Here is a 23,594-nt window from a genome sequence, read left to right as displayed (position 1 = left end):
GGCTGTTTGGTTGAATCTGGGAGTGGGGCTGAAGGTGAGGCCTTTGGATAGGACAGAGGTTTCGGATTGGGAGAGAGGTTTGGACGAAAGGTTAACTACTGAATTAGGGTGTTGTGGTTCCAGATTGTGTTGATTGGAATTTTGAGGTTTTGGAGGGAGTGGAGCTGGAAGTGGGAGATTGAGTAGATGGGAGAGACTGGGTTTGTGTGCAATGAGAGGAGGTTGAGGTTTGCTGGAAAGGTTGTGAAGGGTTCACACGTCCGTCCACATCAAACCCACCAACAAGCAACAGTACCTCCATTATGACAGCTGCCACCCATTCTACATCAAACGGTCCCTTCCCTACAGCCTAGGTCTTCGTGGCAAACGAGTCTGCTCCAGTCCGGAATCCCTGAACCATTACACCAACAACCTGACAACAGCTTCCGCATCCCGCAACTACCCTCCCGACCTGGTACAGAAGCAAATAACCAGAGCCACTTCCTCATCCCCTCAAACCCAGAACCTCCCACAGAAGAACCCCAAAAGTGCCCCACTTGTGACAGGATACCTTCCGGGACTGGACCAGACTCTGAATGTGGCTCTCCAGCAGGGATACGACTTCCTCAAATCCTGCCCTGAAATGAGATCCATCCTTCATGAAATACTCCCCACTCCACCAAGAGTATCTTTCCGCCATCCACCTAACCTTCGTAACCTGTTAGTTCATCCCTATGAAATCCCCAAACCACCTTCCCTACCCTCTGGCTCCTACCCTTGTAACCGCCCCCGGTGTAAAACCTGTCCCATGCACCCTCCCACCACCACCTACTCCAGTCCTGTAACCCGGAAGGTGTACACGATCAAAGGCAGAGCCACGTGTGAAAGCACCCACGTGATTTACCAACTGACCTGCCTACATTGTGACGCATTCTATGTGGGAATGACCAGCAACAAACTGTCCATTCGCATGAATGGACACAGGCAGACAGTGTTTGTTGGTAATGAGGATCACCCTGTGGCTAAACATGCCTTGGTGCGCGGCCAGCACATCTTGGCACAGTGTTACACTGGCCAAGTTATCTGGATACTTCCCACCAACACCAACCTATCCGAACTCCGGAGATGGGAACTTGCTCTTCAATATATCCTCTCTTCCCGTTACCCACCAGGCCTCAATCTCCGCTAATCTCAAGTTGTCGCCACTCATACCTCACCTGTCATTCAACAACATCTTTGCCTCTGCACTTCCGCCTCGACTGACATCTCTGCCCAAACTGTTTGTCTTTGAATATGTCTGCTTGTGTCTGTATATGTGTGTGTGTGTGCGCGCGAGTGTATACCCGTCTTTTTTTCCCCCTAAGGTAAGTCTTTCCGCTCCCGGGATTGGAATGACTCCTTACCCTCTCCCTTAAAACCCACATCCTTTCGTCTTTCCCTCTCCTTCCCTCTTTCCTGACGAAGCAACCGTTGGTTGCAAAAGCTTGAATTTTGTGTGTATGTTTGTGTTTGTTTCTGTGTCTATCGACCTGCCAGCGCTTTCCTTTGGTAAGTCCCATCATCTATGTTATTAGATATATTTTTCCCAGGAGCAAAATCGAACATCACATATATTTAGATGATGAGCATAGTTGAAAATTTTCAAATTCAATTTATTCTGAGGTTGCAAATATGAACAGAACCTATAGCTTCTGATCACCAGTGTTAACAATCCTTTCCCATACCTAAATCTTTACATAACAAATTCATATGCCAGTCCATAATATTATTTGACATTTTATATCCTTTTACATTTACTTCTGTCAAGAAATTTTCCAACTGTTTCATCCAGTTCGGTTCCATCTCCAGAATTTCTTTTCGCAGTGTTGAACATTTTTACTTAATAATTTTCTCTCTAAGTTGATCTCATGGGCCTGTTGTCATATGTACATTGTAAGGAAAACTACTGTCAATATGTTATTCAGAAGTTAAGTTTTTCATGCCTATTTCTTTCATCATGATGATGAAAAAGCTAATCTAGCCACCTCAGTACACATCCAATCTTCCTTATTTTATTCTTGTGATTCTTACGCAAGATATATGATGGAAGCATTGTAGCTGTTGCCCAGTCTTCCACAAAAATGGGTTCTCAGAATTTGCCCAACATGGTTTCAAAAGAACAATGTTGTATTCTTCCAAAAGTCCCCAAGCATCTCTGTTACACTTTTGAATATGCAGTTCTTACTTGCTACAATCTTGGCAGCAAATCTTAATTCCAGAGCTGTCTGCTGACATTCTTACTTTACAAAGATTCTCAATGCAGGAGCAGTTCTATACAGATGGTCATAGTAAAATCTTGCATGTGGTTTCATTTACAGATTCACTGGAATTACCAGGGTTACTCCAGTAAATCTACATCTTACATTTGCCTCCCCTACTCTTCATCCCAACCATGTTCATCCACTTCCTAAATGCCCTTAACAATTCCCCAAAATATTCGCACTATGTGATAGGCTCCTAAGCTTTACCACCAATTTTTTCATCAGATGCTACCCCATCATTTCTCTTTCTCTCTGTCAAAGGCGTCCTGCATTCCCGATCGCCATCCACTTATGATACTTTCTTGCAAACAATAGGGCCCATAATAAAACTGATAGTGCTTCCTGATCCTTCCTGATAAGCTGTTTATGTGTATTGAGAACATTAGCAGTTGTATTGGGTTTCTTTGTTATACAGGGTGAGTCACCTAATGTTACCGCTGGATATATTTCGTAAACCACATCAAATACTGATGAACCGATTCCACAGACCGAACGTGAGGAGAGGGGCTAGTGTAATTGTTTAATACAAACATCTGAACATATAAACAAATACGTAATCAGTGCCATTTGTTGCATTGTAAAATGTTAATTACATCCGGAGATATTGTAACCTAAAGTTGACGCTTGAAACCTCCGACGTTCAGTTGCGTGTTGTAACAAACACGGGCCACGGTCGGCGAGCAGCATCTGCAGGGGCATGTTTACGATGATGACCGTGGTTAAGAGTGTGGCTGTAGTGCACTGTTGTGGTTTGGTCTAGCTGTCGCAGTGTCCGCATGTAGCGCTTGCTGCTATTGTTATTCTGCATTCGTCTCCGCACGCAGACCAACTGTAGTACACCGTGTTACCAGATGTCTGTGATAGTGTAGTGTTATAGGAACTGTGACCATGGTGTATTCGAACTCTGAAAAGGCGGAGATGATACTCATCTATGGCGAGTGTCGACGAAGTGCAGCTGAAGCCTGCAGGGTTTATGCAGAACGGTACCCGGACAGAGAGCATTCAACGTGCTGCACATTGCAAAACATCTACCGCCAACTGTATGCAACAGGTATGGTCGTAGCACGCAAACGGGTCCGTAACAGGCCCATCACAGGAGAAGGGGGTGCAGTTGGTGTGTTAGCTGCTGTTGCCATGAACCCACACATGAGTACACGAGACATTGCGAGAGCCGGTGGACTGAGTCAAAGTAGTGTCATGCGCATACTGCATCATCACCGCTTTCACCCGTTTCATATGTCGCTACATCAGCAATTACATGGTGATGACTTTAATCATCGAGTGCAATTCTGTCAACGGGCATTAACAGAGAATGCGTTGCAGTTCTACCTGTTTGCCGATGAAGCGGGTTTCACAAACCACGGGGCAGTGAATCTACGGAACATGCATTACTGGTCCGTGGACAATCCTCGCTGGCTCAGACAGGTAGAGCGACAGCGACCGTGGACTGTAAATGTATGGTGCGGAATCATTGGCGACCACCTCATTGGTCCTCACTTCATTGCAGGGGCCCAAACAGCTGCAACATACATCGCGTTTCTACAGAATGATCTGCCAACATTGCTCGAAAATGTCCCACTGGAAACGCGTCGACGTATGTGGTATCAGCATGATGGTGCACCTGCACATTCCGCAATTAACACTAGGCGGACCCTTGACAGGATGTTCGTCGGGCGTTTCATAGGACGTGGAGGATGCATAAATTGGCCAGCCCGTTCTCCTGATCTTACACCTCTGGACTTCTTTCTGTGTGGTACGTTAAAGGAGAATGTGTACCGTGATGTGCCTACAACCCCAGAGGATACGAAACAACGTATTGTGGCAGCCTGCGGTGACATTACACCAGATGTACTGCGGCGTGTACGACATTCATTACGCCAGAGATTGCAATTGTGTGCAGCAAATGATGGCCACCACATTGAACATCTATTGGCCTGACATGTCGGGACACACTATTCCACTCCGTAATTGAAAACGGAAACCACGTGTGTACGTGTACCTCACCCCTCATGGTAATATACATGTGCGTCACTGAAAAAGACCAATAAAAAGGTGTTAGAATGTGGACGTAATGTGCTGTTCCAGTCTCTTCTGTACCTAAGGTCCATCACCGTTCCCTTTGGATCCCTACGTAATTCGGTGCTCACCGACACACACGATCGAACAGCGGAGGAGTGGTACTCAAGCGTCAACTTTAGGTTACAATATCTCTGGATGTAATTAACATTTTACAATGCAACAAACGGCACTGATTACGTATTTGTTTATATGTTCAGAGGTGCTAACAAAACTAACGGGGTTCCGTTTAAAAAAATGTAGGTTTCTGTTAAAAAACATACTTCCGTGCATTTTTTTATGGTTTGTATTAACCAATTACACTAGCCCCTCTCCTCACGTTCGGTCTGTGGAATCGATTCGTCAGTATTTGATGTGGTTTACGAAATATATCCAACAGTAATGTTAGGTGACTCACCCTGTATACTCTATGTTACTTTTCTATCAGCTGAACATTTGCCATCCTATATAGAAATTGTCTTTGAGCCTATCACTTATTTGTATCTTATCTTAGGCTAGTTGTGCACTGTAGGTGACTAAGTATGACAATAAGAACAAGCAATTATGAGCACAGTTGTGTGACAGATCACTGTACAAACAGTGTTACACGATAATGTCTATTACAAGTAGATATTTGAAACTACTATGGGTGATAAGAAGCCAACAGTGATAAATCCACCTCCAGCAGGATTAGAAACTCATTTTTAGTACAGACTCTTTTACAACCAGTTATGTCATTAATGTAGATTGTGAGAAGTTAATTAGGCTAGTTTGTGCAGAAATCACACCTGTGGAACATGAAAGACATTCAGTATCATTCTCGTGATGTTCAGTGAAAACTATGGATGAAATTGCAGAGGAAGTGGCTTTTTTTAGTGTACATATGTCATCTTAATATTTCAGAGGAGTTTTGGAGTAATTAGTTGACTAATGAAATACATTAACACGCATGCAAATACTGAAGTATCTGGTTCACGTTCACGAAAAATATGCTGCAAATTTGCCTCTGATCATATAAGCAGTAGTGGTATTTATGTTTTCACCTAGCAAAGTAATTCTGATGTTAGCTTCACTATGTTCAGTTTGTGATTGTTGTTCTAATGACGCAGCGTATCTTTCACCTTCTTTATTGATGACAATACAACAAGTACATACATTTCACAACTGTATCAGTCAAATCAGGATTGACCTCAGTACACGTTTGAGGCACTTATCACTTGCTGGTCGCAATACCAAAGAGACACTCAATAATGTGCCTTGTCTTTGAAAGTTGTTTATTAAATATTATTTTGATGGTCCAAGTTGTGTGGGAAATTGCCTCATTAGATATGTTTTCAGCGATATGCTTCATATCCCCAAAAGAACATGCAGTGACATAACTGACTCTGAAACTAGCGTTTGTGCAACATCTCTGCACACATCTGGTAATAATCCAAGAACTTCTCAGAACTGCTCTCAAAATCCTTGTGAAGTGATGGAATTCTCCCATAGCTTTCCTTTTAAGTAGTATTGAATTTACCCCACACCTACATTTTCTTTAAACTATTTCCATCTGACATCTCATCAGGTATGGAGTGCCCAAACAGTAAGTCCTATCCACAACAATAACTTAACTGCCTCACTGAAATGATTTCATCATCTGCCGCCTACAAACCCAAGTCACAAAATGACAGTCACGTGAAATCTCTTACAGTGGATGATCCCAGTCACTCATAGTCCTACAACTCAGGTCACCTGTATTTGCTAGCTGTTGTGACCAGCTGGCAGTGTCGCATGACATTTACTGCTTTTCTGAAAACTAGAGGAACAGAATCTACCAGTTAATGTGCATTTACTATTTACTAGGTTAATTTTTCTGTACCTGAGTCCATTTTTCAACAGAACATCTTTTCCTCCAGGGACATCATTATTTTCAAATTAAGAATAGCTTTACAACAGGCAGACGTCATGAAATTTACTTGCAATTGCAGGATGTTTCCAATATTAGCTGCATTAGGTATGAAGATATTATCTATTGCTGACTCTTGAAAATTTGTACTTCATAGAGTATCAGTAATAATGTGTTTAGGCTTTGACTACAAATAAGTGGCAATTATGTAATGGAAAGTTCTGGTAGAACATTAATAATTTAGGTGTATGGATAATGACTCAGCAAATAGAGAAGGTGGTGAGTTATTGACAGGCACATAAACGACATCAAATCTTTGGTACCTTTTGGATGAATCCTTTTTCAAGCTAGGCCATGCAAGCACACAGTAAATAAACTGTGCCAGGACAGCATATTCACCTGGCACAATGTAGCCAATAAATCTCTGTGTGTGTGTGTGTGTGTGTGTGTGTGTGTGTGTGCTGCAAGTTGTTAACTCGTATTAAGTAGACGGTTACTAAATGTCTATCACTTCATTCAAACACAGAAGTTTTCCTATCTTACTTGATGAAATTTCTTCCCCTAGTGAGTGCTGCCACTATAATAGCATTGTGGTTGATGATCTTGACTTTCTAGTAATAATAAAAAAGGTAAGATCTGTCTGTAGGCGATACGTCTAAACCATCTCTCTAGAAAATGGGCTGTTGGACTAGCTGGTCACAGCAGCTGTTTCTTAATGCATCCATTATTACAAGATTAATTAAATTCTGCCTCTATTAGTACTGTATGGTTGAGGTATTTCTGTGCTGTCAGGTTCTGGGTATATTTGAATGACTATCATTGATTTGTCTCAATCTGGTAGCTGATAAAAACATCCTCTTGTCAATCCAAGTACACCAACTATGATCATTATCCATCATCTCTCGAGCATGTGTCTGGGAACCCAGAATAGTATTATTTCTTCTTCTGATTTTTCAGCTGATAACCTTATCCACCTTCAAGGTGAGTCGCTAACAGAATGCGAACCACCTGACAATATTTTGGAGTCCATTCATATGCATCATAGGTAACAGAGTAAGCAACAAGAATAAAACTATGCACCTAACGGTACAATATAGGAAATGCAGGGTCAGCTCCTCCACAGTGCTCATGATTTATGTGGTTGATTGTTAAAATGGAGGGCATGTGTTAGAATGCCATACAGAGAAGACACAGAACACCGATGTGGAATGAGTGGTTTCCTTAATTTGCTGAGCTGGAAACCATTATCTCAGTTGGGCAGGTTGTCTGCTAATTTTAATTCCACAGCTTCCTTGACCACTGAATACCAACAGTATAAGGCTGTGACCAGTATCTCGACTTTCCTGTAATCCATGCAATGACCAATGAAAATTAGCAGACCACTTACTGAACCAGGAGGGGGACTTAAGCTCAACAAATCATGAAACATGTTCCGAACTGCACAAAAATGTGCTATGAGTGCTATGAGCCATTCACATGCAAAACCATGCATCTTACCATGATAAACATAAAAGGTCTACAACAGGGACTTTGACAACATAAACAAGCAAAATGTCCATGTGATAGGATCAACAACACACCAAAGATAATCAAAGATAATAAAATATTACCAACCTCTTGATGTGTATTTCTTTACGCAATGTAAGCTGTATGTGAGGATTACTGCAGATTTTGTAAGACTAAAATGTCAAAAAACACAACTAATTGTTTCATGATCAGATTTCACTCTGTGCTATACAATCAACTTTCCTGACCAAAGTGCAAGCATATCATACAATATGAATGGCGAAAAACGGAGTTAGGGCATTGACATAATGATATCAAATGTGAAAGAGTGGTTTTACTCAGATGTGTATTGTGGTGCTCCATATTGCTTTTACCGCTTCCATAAAAAAACCCTCCTGCACTTCCAAGATTGAATAGCTGCCCAACATTAAGAGGTAAGTAGAAAATGTTTGTTATTAAGATGGAGTAATTATTTTAAGCAGAGGGGAAGATAGTGGTAAGTCACTACATTGAAACATGTGCGTTTTTCGTTATGTCTGTATTTTGTTTCTTCGTGTTACCAAAGTTCCTCTCTCAGACCTTGAATGGGTGACCATTCCAATGTCTCTTGTGAAACAAACAATGGAATGTCACGATGGGAAAGGATAGATTGCTACCCATCACATACATGAGGTATCAAGTTGCAGACAGGCACAATGAGAGAGACTGCTACAACTTTTAGCTTTCAAACAAAGTCCTCCTTCCAAAGTAGGACAGTAGGATGGACACACACACACACACACACACACACACACACACACACACACACGAGAGAGAGAGAGAGAGAAAGCTTCAATATTTTAGCAGTCATTTTCATTGTGTATGTCTGTGACTCAATGTCTCCTCTGCGTGGTGAGTAGCAATCTATACTTTCCGAATGTCTCTCATGGTAAGACAATGTTGTGTGCGAATGATTCATACCACTGTTTTTGGGTTGAGTAATTTATATTCTAAGCACATTTTATGCAGTTCTGAGTGTTGGAGGTAGGCACTTTCCTTGTGCTGTCTGGCATTCCAACACGTGCCATCCATTTTAATAATAAGTCACATAATTTGCAAGTACTATGGAGACACTGACTCTGCATCTGATATGTTTTACTATTAGATGCACAGTTTTAGCTATGCCTCATGCTCTTGTTTCTAACCTTATCCTCTCTTACGCATCCATATTTATTCCACAGTATTGTGCCAACTAATTTAAATTCTGTCAGCAGCTCACCTTGAAGAAGGATGTATGAACATCTGCTGAAATATCGGAAGAAGAAATAATACTATCTCGTATGCAGTTTCAAAGGATGGCGGAATATTCTACCCATCCAGAAAAATGCTAGAAACATATGGAAATTATAGTCTATATGAGTTCGCCGTTGATTAATTTTAGACCTCTCTGCATCTAGTGTTCCTAATTGTCGCAATAAATCCTGCTCCTTCTGGGGAGTCTCTTGTATCTTTCTGATGTGCACCTATTGAAGATTTCTTTCAAATTTATGTTTGAATCCACTATCAGTTCCTAATATTATATACTTTAACATATTAGCTTTCTGTCTATTGACTTTATCAAAACTACCTTCATGAGACAGACACGTACTCTATGACACGAAAAATGAAAATGATATAACTTTAAAATAATTTGGCAGGTAAGCAAACTAAATATGATACGTCTAACTCAATTTAAGTTGAAGTTGCTTCGAACAGACAGCTCAAAATATTAAGTCTGAACAATTTTCACTCAGAGCAACAATATACTTCATTCAGATGCAGCTACAAATATAAAAATGCAGAAGATATAAAAAATGCAGGCACACTCAAAGCAGCACGTCCACTGCAGGCAGGCAGAAAGTTTGCAGAATGGATACCTTCAAATATCTTATCAATACCATTTAAATCAGAGGTTGTCTCGTCTTGCTGATCTGGAGGCTGCAATGGGTCATGGTCAACATAGGTGCTGTCACGGAAGGAACTGCAAGAAGAGAGCAGACTACGAGGGGTCAATGCAAGCCTGTAAATATAAACTCTCTTAATACATTAATAATCAATAAATACTTATATAATAATGTTATCAGTGACACATTAGAACAAGTTTTTAAAATAGATCTACAGTACTATAAACAATTATATTTGACTATTATGTTTAGTTGCTTAACAATTAATGACTATTGTAAGATAAAACAGAATTCATAATTTATAACGGAAATCCATAAACAAAAATATTTTTCTTTAGATGTCTTCCCTATGCCATTTCTTAAAACGATATAAGACTAAAAGTTGTATGAATTGCAAACAAAAGTTTCATTTTACAGCACACACAAATAGATAAAATGGTATAGTTCACAATCAATAAAGACCAGTACAGAAATATTCTGACAGGATGTAGACTGATAATTTTGACAAGTTCTTTTGTCAGAAACTATAAGTCAGGTAAGAGAGGGAAAAAGATGTGGGAGAGATACCACGAAGAAGACGAAATTTAAGTAGGGTGGCAACAGACTCATTAGTAAGAGGCAGTGTAAAAAGTGCCACACAAGAAAATACTGCAGTACTGGAGTATCCATCTGCCATGAATTCAACATTTAGCATTGACTTTTTATAATACTGCTTGTATGGTGTTGGCCATTATGCCACTGCAGTATTCATTAAGAGTGGAAAGGGACACGCATCAGGCATTACATGACAAGTGAAAGCAATAGTGTTCCATTCACATACATAATTTAGGAGTTGACAGGGCCACATAAAGGAGAAAGGAAACTTGCTAGCTTTCAGAACAAATTCTTTATCAAGTTAGAGCAAAAAAATATGCGCGCACACACACACACACACACACACACACACACACACACACACACAAGTCCATGCTCATGCACATTCTGGTTCATCTCTGTGCAACTCCCACTCCCAGCACTTGCCACAGCGGTAATATCCCTGTAGAAGACCCAGATGTATGATCTCTCTAATCCACCCACCCAGCAATTCCTACTTTAGTCCTGTAACAGGCTTTTACTATCGCACCAGATCTGGGCCATCTCTAAAACCAGCAATGTCATATACCAACTCTGCTGCAATCAATGTATAGATTTTTATGTCAGTATGACAACCAAACAGGTGTTCATCTCAATGAATGAACCCCGCGGCCAAGAACAAAGTAGACTACCGAATGGCACAACCTGCAGCTGAGCACAACACACTCAAATTCAATGGTTGCTTTACAATGTGGCCCATCTGTATCCTTTCTTCCATCACCACTTTTCTGAGCTACGAACATGGGAGTTATCCTCACATGTCCTTCACTCCTGCAACCCTCCTGGCCTCAATCTCCACTAACCCACAGTCTCCACTCCTTCAGCCAGTATCTTCCCCTTTCTTTATCTGGTCAACTCCTCCCAATTCACACACCATGTCACCTTCATTGTGCACCATACCTCAACAGGTCTACTATCCGTTCGTAACACGCCTAGCCTTTGCATCTACCACCCTTTCCTTTCTCAATCCTAACCAGTCAACTTGCTGCCTCCCTCCAAGTTACTAACTACCCATCCCCAACCCTTCTCCCTGCCTCTCTCCCCCTTTACCCACCCCACCTGACAACTGCCATCCCACCCTAGCCCACCAGCTGAAGTGCAACCTAAGCATCGTGTGTCCAGCCAGTGCAATAATGTAGGGTGTAGAGTCAAAGGTGTGTGTGTGTGTGTGTGTGTGTGTGTGTGTGTGCGCGCGCCCACGCGCCCGCCCGCCCGCAGGGATCTGCGCACCTTTGTGGCCAAGTAATTATTCTTTTGTGTGTGCTTGTCAATGACTCAATGCTTCTGCTATTCTGTGAATGGTCTCCTTTTTATTTACATTCTGCCAGAACTTTTCTAATTCATTTATATAAAATTTTGAGAGAGAGTCCTGAATAGAAACACTGTATATGACAGCAAACTGGTGATGCAGTTAAGTGTACTCCCTCCCCCCCTCCCTCTTACCACCCTTCTCTCTCTCCCAAAACTTATTACACACCTGCATTTTTATGTCCACACCACTATAATTCATCTCAGGAGTTACACAGCCATACTACTACTTAGTTCTAACAAATAAATGACCTTAAATATTCCCAGAGGTTTTTCTAAATCATCTCACAGTGCATACCACTCTTGATAAATGAACTCTACTTCTATAAGCTTATGATTCAACCGCTATTTTGTGTTTATTCTGTTAACTTAGTTACTTCCATTTACATTACCGGTGCATACTAGATTACTAGTATCATTTATCATTTTATCGTCTACCACTGAAAAATTGTTTTAGAAAGAATTAAAATGTTTCTACAAGTAAAGGTGATGAGCCACCTGCTTCTAATTCTAATTATGTTACTTTATAATAAGATTTATATGAGGAATTGCTATATTCTCTTCAAAATTATTATACTGCCATCAAAAGAAGATAAAAACTTTAGCTATAGAGTGACAGCAGACAAAGAAGTATAAGAATTGACAAGTGCAAGCTTTTGGAGGCAGAGAACCTTCAATATGGTAAACCAGGTGAAAAATCTGGATAAATGGGTTACTATCTAAGTAAGTTTAAGAGAGACCCATCAGAACCTAGGATCTAAAGAGACACAGCTATATACCCTATCATTTTTCTTCGTATCCATCTGTAATATTACATAGAAAGTAGGGCGATTTACTGTCCTTGTTTGATTATCATTTTAAAATTTTGTTCTACAACTCTAACAGTACGAGTTAAAACAAATATCTATATTTAATCCTGATACATGAAAATTAATATTCACAAATGACTATTGGCAGCGTGACAGCCAAACTTTTTAAACAGAATGGATAGATACCTGGTACGTTTTGGTGGTGCAGGAGCCTGTTTGCCTTTACGATTGGTCGGCCTCCTAAGCTGCACAAGATTGCTTTTGCTGCTAGCATGTACAGGACCACTTGAAAAAGTGCTCAACTTGCTTACTGCTCCATCTGAAATTAGAACAATGATGATGTCAAACACTATACACAGTAACACTCATGCAGTTAATGTAAACTGGCAATGATTCATACATTTGAACACAAATTACTTTTATTACGGAGTGTGGATGCGATTTTACACCCTAGAACAAACAGAACAACATATTTCAAACTGTGAGTCAGTCTCTTCCAATAACCGCTGCCTCCTGTGGCGCTACAAAACACCACCATATAAAACAAGAGCAATCTATAAGTAATTCCTGTAATTAACAATGACAGTACAAAAGGAAGAGCTACAACTGGCTAATAGCATATATAACATGAGTAGCCTGTAGGGCCTGCATCTGCTTGCAAATGTGTAATTTCTATTTCTCTGCATCCTTGGGGGATCTCCTACCCATTTTGTTCACCAGCTGAGATCGTTTCACCACATGGCCTTCTATATAGGGATCACTAGCACCAAAATGACACAACATATGACTGGATGGACATGACAACCTGTCCACCTTAAGCCGCATTTACATTTAGTTTAAAAACATGTTTCTGTTAACAAAAATGTTTCTGCAAAATTGTTCCACAAAAGTCAGCACCATGTTGGCAACAAAGTTCACTGTTCGCAGTCCTGTCTACACTAGCGACAAAAATTTCTGCATATGTATTCACATCAGCTGCTATGCTGAAATGGCAGCAAATGTTTCACGTTATGTATTTGCATCAAGAGCTGTGTTATAATAAGTGAAGAGGAAGAATTAATGATCTGTAGTGCTGTGCTGATAATACTCTATGAAATACGCAGATGAAGAATAAGATTTACTGATGGTCAGTGGAATGAGAGCACTTAGCAGCTTCAAACAAAACTTACACATAATTTCAAATTTTTAGAAAACTTTTTCTACCTGACATGATGAAGGGAAAAATGTTTTTACTTTCCAAATTTTCACTGTTCATGCAGTAAAACTTCAGCATCAGGCATGACATTTTAATTTATTGCTTCTTACTACTGACACTATTCGCAAAACTGTCTGCAGACAGTATCAACATATCCCACTGAATGTATCTGCACAACAGCATATCAATGTGTAATATACAGTTTAGAAGATATTACTTCATAGAGATTTAGACGCAGGAAAAATTGCTTTGGATTAAAATAGGACACAATTTACCTAACTATATTCATCCATCATTTCATAATGGCAGCACTTAGTGATTTTCGATGAACTTTAAAGTGGGATTTCAAACTTTTCCCAAACTTGTTCTTGCTTATACATTAATGTCAAATACGTAACATATTAACTCACTTGTAAAGTATTCTTGCTTACACATTAATGTCAAATATGTACTGTATTCCCCCCCTCCCGTGAACCATGGACCTTGCCATTGGTGGAGAGGCTTGCGTGCCTCAGCGACACAGATAGCCGTACCATAGGTGCAACCACAACGGAGGGGTATCTGTTGAGAGGCCAGACAAACGCGTGGTTCCTGAAGAGGGGCAGCAACCTTTTCAGTAGTTGCAGGGGCAACAGTCTGGATGATTGACTGATCTGGCCTTGTAACATTAACCAAAATGGCCTTGCTGTTCTGGTACTGCGAACGGCTGAAAGCAAGGGGAAACTACAGCTGTAATTTTTCCCGAGGCCATGCAGCTTTACTGTATGATTAAATGATGATGGCGTACTCTTGGATAAAATATTATGGAGGTAAAATTGTCCCCCATTCGGATCTCCGGGCGGGGACTACTCAGGAGGACATCGATATCAGGAGAAAGAAAACTGGCGTTCTATGGATCGGAGCGTGGAATGTCAGATTCCTTAATCAGGCAGGTAGGTTAGAAAATTTAAAAAGGGAAATGGATAGGTTAAAGTTAGATATAGTGGGAATTAGTGAAGTTCGGTGGCAGGAGGAACAAGACTTTTGGTCAGGCGAATACAGGATTATAAATACAAAATCAAATAGGGGTAATGCAGGAGTAGGTTTAATAATGAATAAAAAAATAGAAGTGCGTATAAGCTACTACAAACAGCATAGTGAACGCATTATTGTGGCCAAGATAGACACGAAGCCCACGCCTACTACAGTAGTACAAGTTTATATGCCAACTAGTTCTGCAGATGATGAAGAAATTGAAGAAATGTATGATGAAATCAAAGAAATTATTCAGATAGTGAAGGGAGACGACAATTTAATAGTCATGGGTGACTGGAATTCGGTAGTAGGAAAGGGGAGAGAAGGATACGTAGTAGGTGAATATGGATTGGGGCTAAAAAATAAAAAAGGAAGCTGCCTGGTAGAATTTTGCACAGAACACAACTTAATCATAGCTAACACTTGGTTCAAGAATCATGAAAGAAGGCTGTATACATGGAAGAAGCCTGGAGATACAGACAGGTTTCAGATACGTTATATAATGGTAGGACACAGATTTACGAACCAGGTTTTAAATTGTAAGACATTTCCAGGGGCAGATGTGGATTCTGACCACAATCTATTGGTTATGAACTGCAGATTGAAACTGAAGAAACTGCAAAAAGGTGGGAATTTAAGGAGATGGGACCTGGATAAACTGACTAAACCAGACGTTGTACAGTAGGTAAAAAGATGAGGGCTAGTTGAACTCCATGGGTAACAGAAGAAATATTGAATTTAATTGATGAAAGGAGAAAATACAAAAATTCAGTAAATGAAGCAGGCAAAAAGGAATACAAAACATCTGAAAAATGAGATCGACAGGAAGTGCAAAATGGCTAAGCAGGGATGGCTAGAGGACAAATGTAAGGATGTAGAGGCTTATCTCACTAGGGGTTAGATAGATACTGCCTACAGGAAAATTAAAGAGACCTTTGGAGATAAGAGAACCAGTTGTATGAACATCAAGAGCTCAGATGGAAACCCAGTTCTAAGCAAAGAAGGGAAAGCAGAAAGGTGGAAGGAGTATATAGAGGGTCTATACAAGGGCGATGTACTTCATGACAATATTATGGAAATGGAACAGGATGTAGATGAAGACAAAATGGGAGATATGATACTGCATGAAGAGTTTGACAGAGCACTGAAAGACCTGAGTCGAAACAAGGCCCCGGGAGTAGACAACATTCCATTAGAACTACTGACAGCCTTGGGAGAGCCAATCCTGACAAAACTCTACCATCTGGTGAGCAAGATATATGAGACAGGCGAAATATGCTCAGACTTCAAGAAGAATATAGTAATTCCAAACCCAAAGAAAGCACGTGTTGAAAGATGTGAAAATTACCGAACAAGCAGTTTAATAAGCCACACACGAATAGAAAAACTAGTAGAAGCTGACCTCGGGGAAGATCAGTTTGGATTCCGTAGAAATATTGGAACACGTGAGGCAATACTGACCCTACGACTTATCTTAGAAGCTAGATTAAGGAAAGGTAAACCTACATTTCTAGCATTGTAGACTTAGAGACAGCTTTTGACAACGTTAACTGGAATACTCTCTTTCAAATTCTGAAGGTGGCAGGGGTAAAATACAGGGAGCGAAAGGCTATTTACAATTTGTACAGAAACCAGATGGCAGTTATAAGAGTCGAGGGACATGAAAGGAAAGCAGTGGTTGGGAAGGGAGTGAGACAGGGTTGTAGCCTATCCCCGATGTTATTCAATCTGTATATTGAGCAAGCAGTGAAGGAAACAAAAGAAAAATTCGGAGTAGGTATTAAAATCCATGGAGAAGAAATAAAAACTTTGAGGTTCGCCGATGACATTGTAATTCTGTCAGAGACAGCAAAGGACTTGGAAGAGGAGTTGAATGGAATGGATAGTGTCTTGAAAGGAGGATATAAGATGAACATCAACAAAAGCAAAACGGGGATAATGGAATGTAGTCGAATTAAATCGGGTGATGCTGAGGGAATTAGATTAGGAAATGAGAGACTTAAAGTAGTAAAGGAGTTTTGCTATTTGGGGAGCAAAACTACTGATGATGGTCGAAGTAGAGAGGATATAAAATGTAGACTGGCAATGGCAAGGAAAGCGTTTCTGAAGAAGAGAAATTTGTTAACATCGAGTATTGATTTAAGTGTCAGGAAGTCGTTTCTGAAAGTATTTGTATGGAGTGTAGCCATGTATGGAAGTGAAACACGGACAATAAATAGTTTGGACAAAAAGAGAATAGAAGCTTTCGAAATGTGGTGCTACAGAAGAATGTTGAAGATTAGGTGGGTAGATCACGTAACTAATGAGGAGGTATTGAATAGGACTGGGGAGAAGAGAAGTTTGTGTCACAACTTGACTAGAAGAAGGGATCGGTTGGTAGGACATGTTCTGAGGCATCAAGGGATCACCAATTTAGTATTGGAGGGCAGTGTGGAGGGTAAAAAACTTAGAGGGAGACCAAGAGATGAATAACACTAAGCAGATTCAAAAGGATGTAGGTTGCAGTAGGTACTGGGAGATGAAGAAGCTTGCACAGGATAGAGTAGCATGGAGAGCTGCATCAAACCAGTCTCAGGACTGAAGACCACAACAACAACATGTAATGTATTAACTCATTTGTAAAATAATCAGATATCTGAAGCTGTCTGATACAGGGAAGTTTGAATCTTTAAAGAACAGAAAGTTTACTAGTACTATAGTGTGGCGAGAATGACATGTTTGTAAGCTGAATTTGGAAGACGCTTCTAGTTTTTGTAATTTCACTAAGATGATGCTGTGCAGTTTTGAAATTCTAATGAATATTACAGGATCAGTTGCTTCAAAAACAACACAAAGCTTAGAAAAGCAATTAAGTGAAGCAAAAACTTGCTGTTACTCTTCGTTTTTTGGCAACAAAGTATCAAACACTCCTAACACTGGCCCACCGCAGCTGACGGCTCATGAATGTGCTAATGTTAATGTCACAACATCGACAACCATGACTGTCTGCACAGTGGCAGAGCACTGCATGGTCTGTCGAATCCCAATACCATCTTTATCATGCCGACGGGAGATCGCGAATCCATCATCTTCCAGGGGAACAACTCCTTCACACATATATTGTGGGATGGAGACAAGCTGGCGGCAGTTCCATTGCACACTGGGGAACACTCATGTAGACATCCATGGATCTAGAGCAGCTTGTGCAAAACATGGTGATAGGTACTGTACACTGATTGTAGACCACATAGACCTCTTCATGACAATCATGTTTCCCAATAGCAGTGACATTTTTCAGTAAGATAATGTGCCGTGTCACAAGGCCAGGAATGTGATGGGCTGGTTTGAGAAAGACAATGGCGAGTTCCAATTGATGTGCTGGTCCCACATCTTGCCAGGTCTGAACCAGATCAAACACATCTGAGATGTGACTGAACGTGGCATCAGAGCTCATCGCCCCCACACCGGAATTTACCGGGAATTAAGTGACTTGTGTGCAGATGTGGTGTCAACTCACTCCCGCGACCTACTAAGGCCTCAATGCTTCCATACCACGATGCGTCTCCACTGTTCTCCATGCCAAAGGTGAACATACTGGCTATCAGGTAGGTGGTCGTAACGTTCTGGCTGATCAGTGTAAGTTATCTGCCACCAATATCATTATATCCAAAAAGAAACAGTGGTTCTCTCTGCTGACAATGCAAGTATCATAAAACAGTCAATGGAGAATCTACACCACTTGAAAATGCAAACCAAATTTTCTTGAAAATTAATAATTGCTTCTCTGTAAATGGACTACCACTCAACTTAGACAAAACACAACACATGCAATTCTGTTCTGCACAAGAGCTGACCTCACCTTTAGAAATAATGCATCTGAGTAAATCAATAAAAGAAACAGAATGCACTCAAATTCTTTGGTGTTTAAATTGAGAACATGGACTGGACATCCCATCTTACAGATTTTGTTAAGTGCCTGAGCCCTTCAATTTCTGGATTACAGATAATAGCGCATTTAAGAGATGAAAATGCAAAATCTTCATTTGCTTTTTCTGTTTCATTCATTAATGTCTTCTTCTTATTGACCTCAGTCTGAAGACTGGTTTGATGCATCTCTCAATACTAGTCTGTCCTGTGTAAGCCTCTTCATCTCTGCATGACAACTACATCCTACATCTGTTTGAACCTGCTACCTTTATTCAAGCCTTTGCCGCCTGTTACCATTCCTGCAGAATTAACGCATTGCGTAGATGTTCAGGACATTTCTCCCAAGTAGCCCATCGTAGGTGGTGTTGCAGGCAAGTGCGACAGTAGTGCAGTACATTAAAAGTTTGTCCATATGGGACCAAATGGCACAAAATCACTTCTCTCGTGTCATAGGCTATGATGACCATTAACTTGACAGGAAAGGGATTGCGTCACAATTTCTGACTGCATGGTGAACCTGCATGACACTATTATGCGGACTGGTTTTTCAGTTCTGGCTAATAGACTCTGGCCCAAAATTCATTTATGGTGATGATTCACGCAAGCATATTGTCTCCCTCTACTCATAATGCACCAGATGCACATGACTAGTTTTTGTAACATGTCCACTTTTTCACTCCACTTAGTGCAAGAGGTGCCCACTTTGCAGCAACTTTACGCATGTGCAGCTAAATGTATAAAATCATGTAGACTTTCTTCGGCAGTGTTTAACTTCGGTGATCTGACGGGAACCGGTGCTGCCACGGCGGTAAGGCCGTTGGCATATGAAGTGACTGGTGCTGAGAAATGAACAGTGTTAAGCACTAGCATTTTAAATTGCATGAATGTGTCAAGAATACACTATTGTACAGCAGCAATAAATCGAACGAGATTGCGCTGTTCTTAATAGACTTATCTTGTATGTGAGAGGATGGAGGCTGTACTCCTGAATCTGGCACTCATGTTAACATTTTCCGTGGTTTCCCGAAATTACTTCAGACAAATGTCAGGATAGTTTCTTCTTCACTGTCCACTCATTTTAATGTCACAACCTATCAACGTCCTCAATAACCTCCTTTTGCAGTGCAGACTGCTGTGAAACGTGCAGAGAGAGAGTCAATAGGGTATTGGTTGATAGGTTGGTTGATTTCGGGGAGGCGAACAAACAGCGAGGCCATTGGTCCCGTTGGATTAGGGAAGGATGGGGAACGAAGACAGCCATGCCCTTTCAAAGAAACCATCCTGCCATTTGCCTGAAGCGATTTAGGGAAATCATGGAAAAATCTAATTCAGTATGGCTGGACACAGGTTTGAATCGTCATCCTCCAGAATACGAGTCTACTGTGCTGATCAGTGCGCTACCTTGCTCCGTAATAGAGTTCTGGAAGGTACCAACAGGGATGTGGAGCCATGCCAACTCCAGTGCAGTGACCAGCTGCATTAAGTTTCTCGGTTGAAGATAAATCTCGCGAACTACCACCTCGAGACAGTCCCATAGATTCTCGATTGGGTTTTAATCTGGGGAATTTGATGGCAAGGAGAGTATGGTATACTCATCCTGGTGCCCTTCGAACCACGCACATACAATGAGTTGTGCGACACGTTGCACTGCCCTGCTGATAGATGCCATTGTGCGGAGGAAACACAAACTGCAATGTGGGTGTGGACATGGTCCTCAAGAATAGATGCATACTTGTGTTGATCCACTGTGCCTTCCAGAATAACAAGATCACCCAGGGAATGCCACGAAAACATACCCCAAGTCTTCTCAGTACCAGTATGCACATAATTCCTGCAGCGTTCATCTTCAACTGTTCTCCAAGCATTAGACAATCTGGGTATGAGCGCAGTCTGTATGCACACTAAAAGGCCACCCGGATCAGTGCATACCAGCCATTGCAGCTCTGCCACCCCTGAATGCATCTATCCACCAAGCAATCTTTCAGTATGGTATAACAGTATTTTCTACCATTTCCACAAGCTCCTCGTGGCATTGTCACCCATTCCTTCCACAGTGAACTGCAATCTTAACATAAGAGTGCTGTTCAAGTTGGGTAACATCTAACCAGAATGGCTGCTCAACTCACACTTTGGTCTCTCTTCACAGTTCATTCTCCTGGAAAGGACTAGCATCTACTGTCACATCATGTTACTGTGGATTCTTTGGGAGACTCCTGATGCCATAGAATGTGCATAATTTATAATGACTATTGTGTACTGTTGCAATTGACAGTAAAACACTTAAGCAATGACAAACTTTTTTCGTCTTTTTTCTTGTTGTCTATCTTTATGACGGTGCATTAAGTTTTGCCATTGCTCTGCATATAATGTTAACACATGAACTAACCTTCCATTTGCATATTTCACAATCTTTTAATTCCTTACCATTATCACAACAAAACAATAGTTACCATGACCTTTGCAATGACCCTCATACTTCCCGCCCTTCTGGCTAAAAAACCCTATTTTCAACACTCTCGTTCAACGCAATAGCCTTAGCCCACCTTAACAGTGAATGACATGGAAGTCTGAAAGTAAGAGATCCAGACTGTAGGGTGGATGAGGAAGAACTGTACAATGAAGTTTGTCAGTTTCTCTCAGGTGTGCAGACTTTTAAGGCCTTGTGCTGTCATGGAGAAGGAGAAGTTTTTTTCCATTTTTGTGGTTACAAACGTGCTGAAGTCAAAAACTTCCTGGCAGATTAAAACTGTGTGCCAGACCGAGACTACAACTTGGGATCTTTGCCTTTCACGGGCAAGTGCTCTACCAATTGAGCTACCCGAGCACAACTCACCACCATCTTCACAATTTTACTTCCCCTAGTACCAAACTTCACAGTTCTCCCGCCAAACCTTCAGGACTAGCACTTCTGGAAGAATCCATGTCTCCACAATAACCTTTCTTCCAGATGTGCTAGTCCTGCAAGTTTCACAGGAGAACTTCTGTGAAGTTTGGAGGGTAGGAGACAAGATACTGGCAGAAGTAAAATTGTGACGATGGGTTGTGAGTCATGCTTGGGTAACTCAGTTAGTAGAGCACTTGCCCGTGAAAGGCAAAGGTCCCGAGTTCGAGTCTTGGTCTGCCACACAGTTTTCATCTGGCAGGAAGTTTTATACCAGCACGCACTCCGCTGCAGAATGAAAATTTCATTCCGGATGCTGAAGGCATTTCTTTAAATTCCTGGGGGTAGCACAATACACTTCAGAGCTGATTGATGCACTGTGGAGGAGGACATCAAACAGAATACAGAATAACCCCTTCAGAGTCCACAGAACACCACTGTCATAACTTTACTGGCTGAGAGTGAGGCTTTGAAATTTTTCTTCAAGAGAGGTGGGGTCATGCCACTCCATGAATTGCCATTTTGTTTGGTTTGAATCAATGAACCCACATTTCATCGCCTGAGATGACATTCAACAAAAAACTGTCATGAGAGGCCTCATAATGCGCAAGCAATTCTGCACAGCTGGTCTGTTGTTGCTCTTTATGGTCTCCTGTTAGGTGGTGAGGAACAAAGTGGGCACACACCTTTGAGTACCCCGACGTGTGTATATATATATATATATATATATATATATATATATATATATATATATATATATGTGTGTGTGTGTGTGTGTGTGTGTGTGTGTCAGTATTACCAATAGATATGTCCAGTTGAACAGCGAGGGTGGACATTCTGCAAGCATCTATTAATACCTGAGATGCCCTGATTTTCCAAAAGAAACTCAATGAAAGATGTCTGCTTGGAACTCACCTCATTTACACATGCCATTTTGAAGGCTATGTATAGTGCCACCACGTTTCGGAACTTCTTGGAACTATAGGGGCTGAAGTGGGAGTATTCCATGATGTCTTCAAACAAATTACACAATCTTTCAACAGAAACTGGCCAAGAAAAAAAAATCTTTTCCATTACTTACTGAACACCCTTCATATATTTATTCCTTTTGTCCAACTCAATATCTGTTGTGATTATCCAAGGATTTCTACTACGAATTGTCTTATCTATGTGATCCTCTGCTGCCTACCCTACTTCATCTTTCAAAGCTACCCATTTGTCTTCTGTTTTATTTCTTCCTCCAGTATCAGTTCAATGTTATTTATTCAGTTTTAATCTGTGTTTCATAATCAAATAAATTATGGCCAGAGTCCAAATCTGCCCATGGAAATGTCTTATAGTTCTGAATCTGTTTACAAAATCTCTGTTTTACCATTATATAATCAATCTGAAACCTTCCAGTGTCTCCAGGTCTCTTCCACTTATATAACCTTCTTTAATGATTCTTAAACCAAGTACTAGCACTGATTAAATTGAGCTCTGTGCAAAATCTGTCATGTCGCTACGTCTTTCATTCCTTTCCTCGAGTCCATGTTCTCCCTCTATTTCTCCTTCTCTTTGTTTCCTAGTGCCAAATTTCAGTCACCCACCACAATTTAATTTTTGTCTTCCTTAACTAAATGAGTAGTATTATTTAAGTAATCATACATTCTTTCACCCCCCATGAACCATGGACCTTGCCGTTGGTGGGGAGGCTTGCGTGCCTCAGCGATACAGATGGCCGTACCGTAGGTGCAACCACAACGGAGGGGTATCTGTTGAGAGGCCAGACAAACATGTGGTTCCTGAAGACGGGCAGCAGCCTTTTCAGTAGTTGCAGGGGCAACAGTCTGGATGATTGACTGATCTGGCCTTGTAACATTAACCAAAACGGCCTTGCTGTGCTGGTACTGCGAACGGCTGAAAGCAAGGGGAAACTACAGCCGTAATTTTTCCCGAGGACATGCAGCTCTACTGTATGATTAAATGATGATGGCGTCCTCTTGGGTAAAATATTCCGGAGGTAAAATAGTCCCCCATTCGGATCTCCGGGCGGGGACTACTCAAGAGGACGTCGTTATCAGGAGAAAGAAAACTGGCGTTCTACGGATCAGAGCGTGGAATGTCAGATCCCTTAATCGGGCAGGTAGGTTAGAAAATTTAAAAAGGGAAATGGATAGGTTAAAGTTAGATATAGTGGGAATTAGTGAAGTTCGGTG

At 41.0% G+C, this 23,594-nt stretch overlaps 1 protein-coding gene across 1 annotated transcript in view; it reads right to left on the bottom strand.

Moving 5' to 3' along the window:
• The window catches only part of LOC126260557 (tyrosine-protein kinase Abl), a gene marked incomplete at its 5' end in the record, with an annotated part of 138,332 nt that overhangs the window by 48,159 nt on the left and 66,579 nt on the right, over window positions 1-23,594 (bottom strand). The window contains 2 exons of the mRNA XM_049957890.1: window positions 9,624-9,745; window positions 12,587-12,719. Coding sequence (XP_049813847.1) covers window positions 9,624-9,745; window positions 12,587-12,719 — 255 coding nt within the window. The remainder of the gene's footprint in view (window positions 1-9,623; window positions 9,746-12,586; window positions 12,720-23,594) is intronic.

This window comes from Schistocerca nitens, chromosome 5, assembly GCF_023898315.1.
Source record: "Schistocerca nitens isolate TAMUIC-IGC-003100 chromosome 5, iqSchNite1.1, whole genome shotgun sequence".
Lineage (NCBI taxonomy): Eukaryota > Metazoa > Arthropoda > Insecta > Orthoptera > Acrididae > Schistocerca > Schistocerca nitens.
The sequence above is the reverse complement of the archived record's forward strand: the minus strand, read 5'-3'. Positions and strand labels throughout refer to the sequence as shown.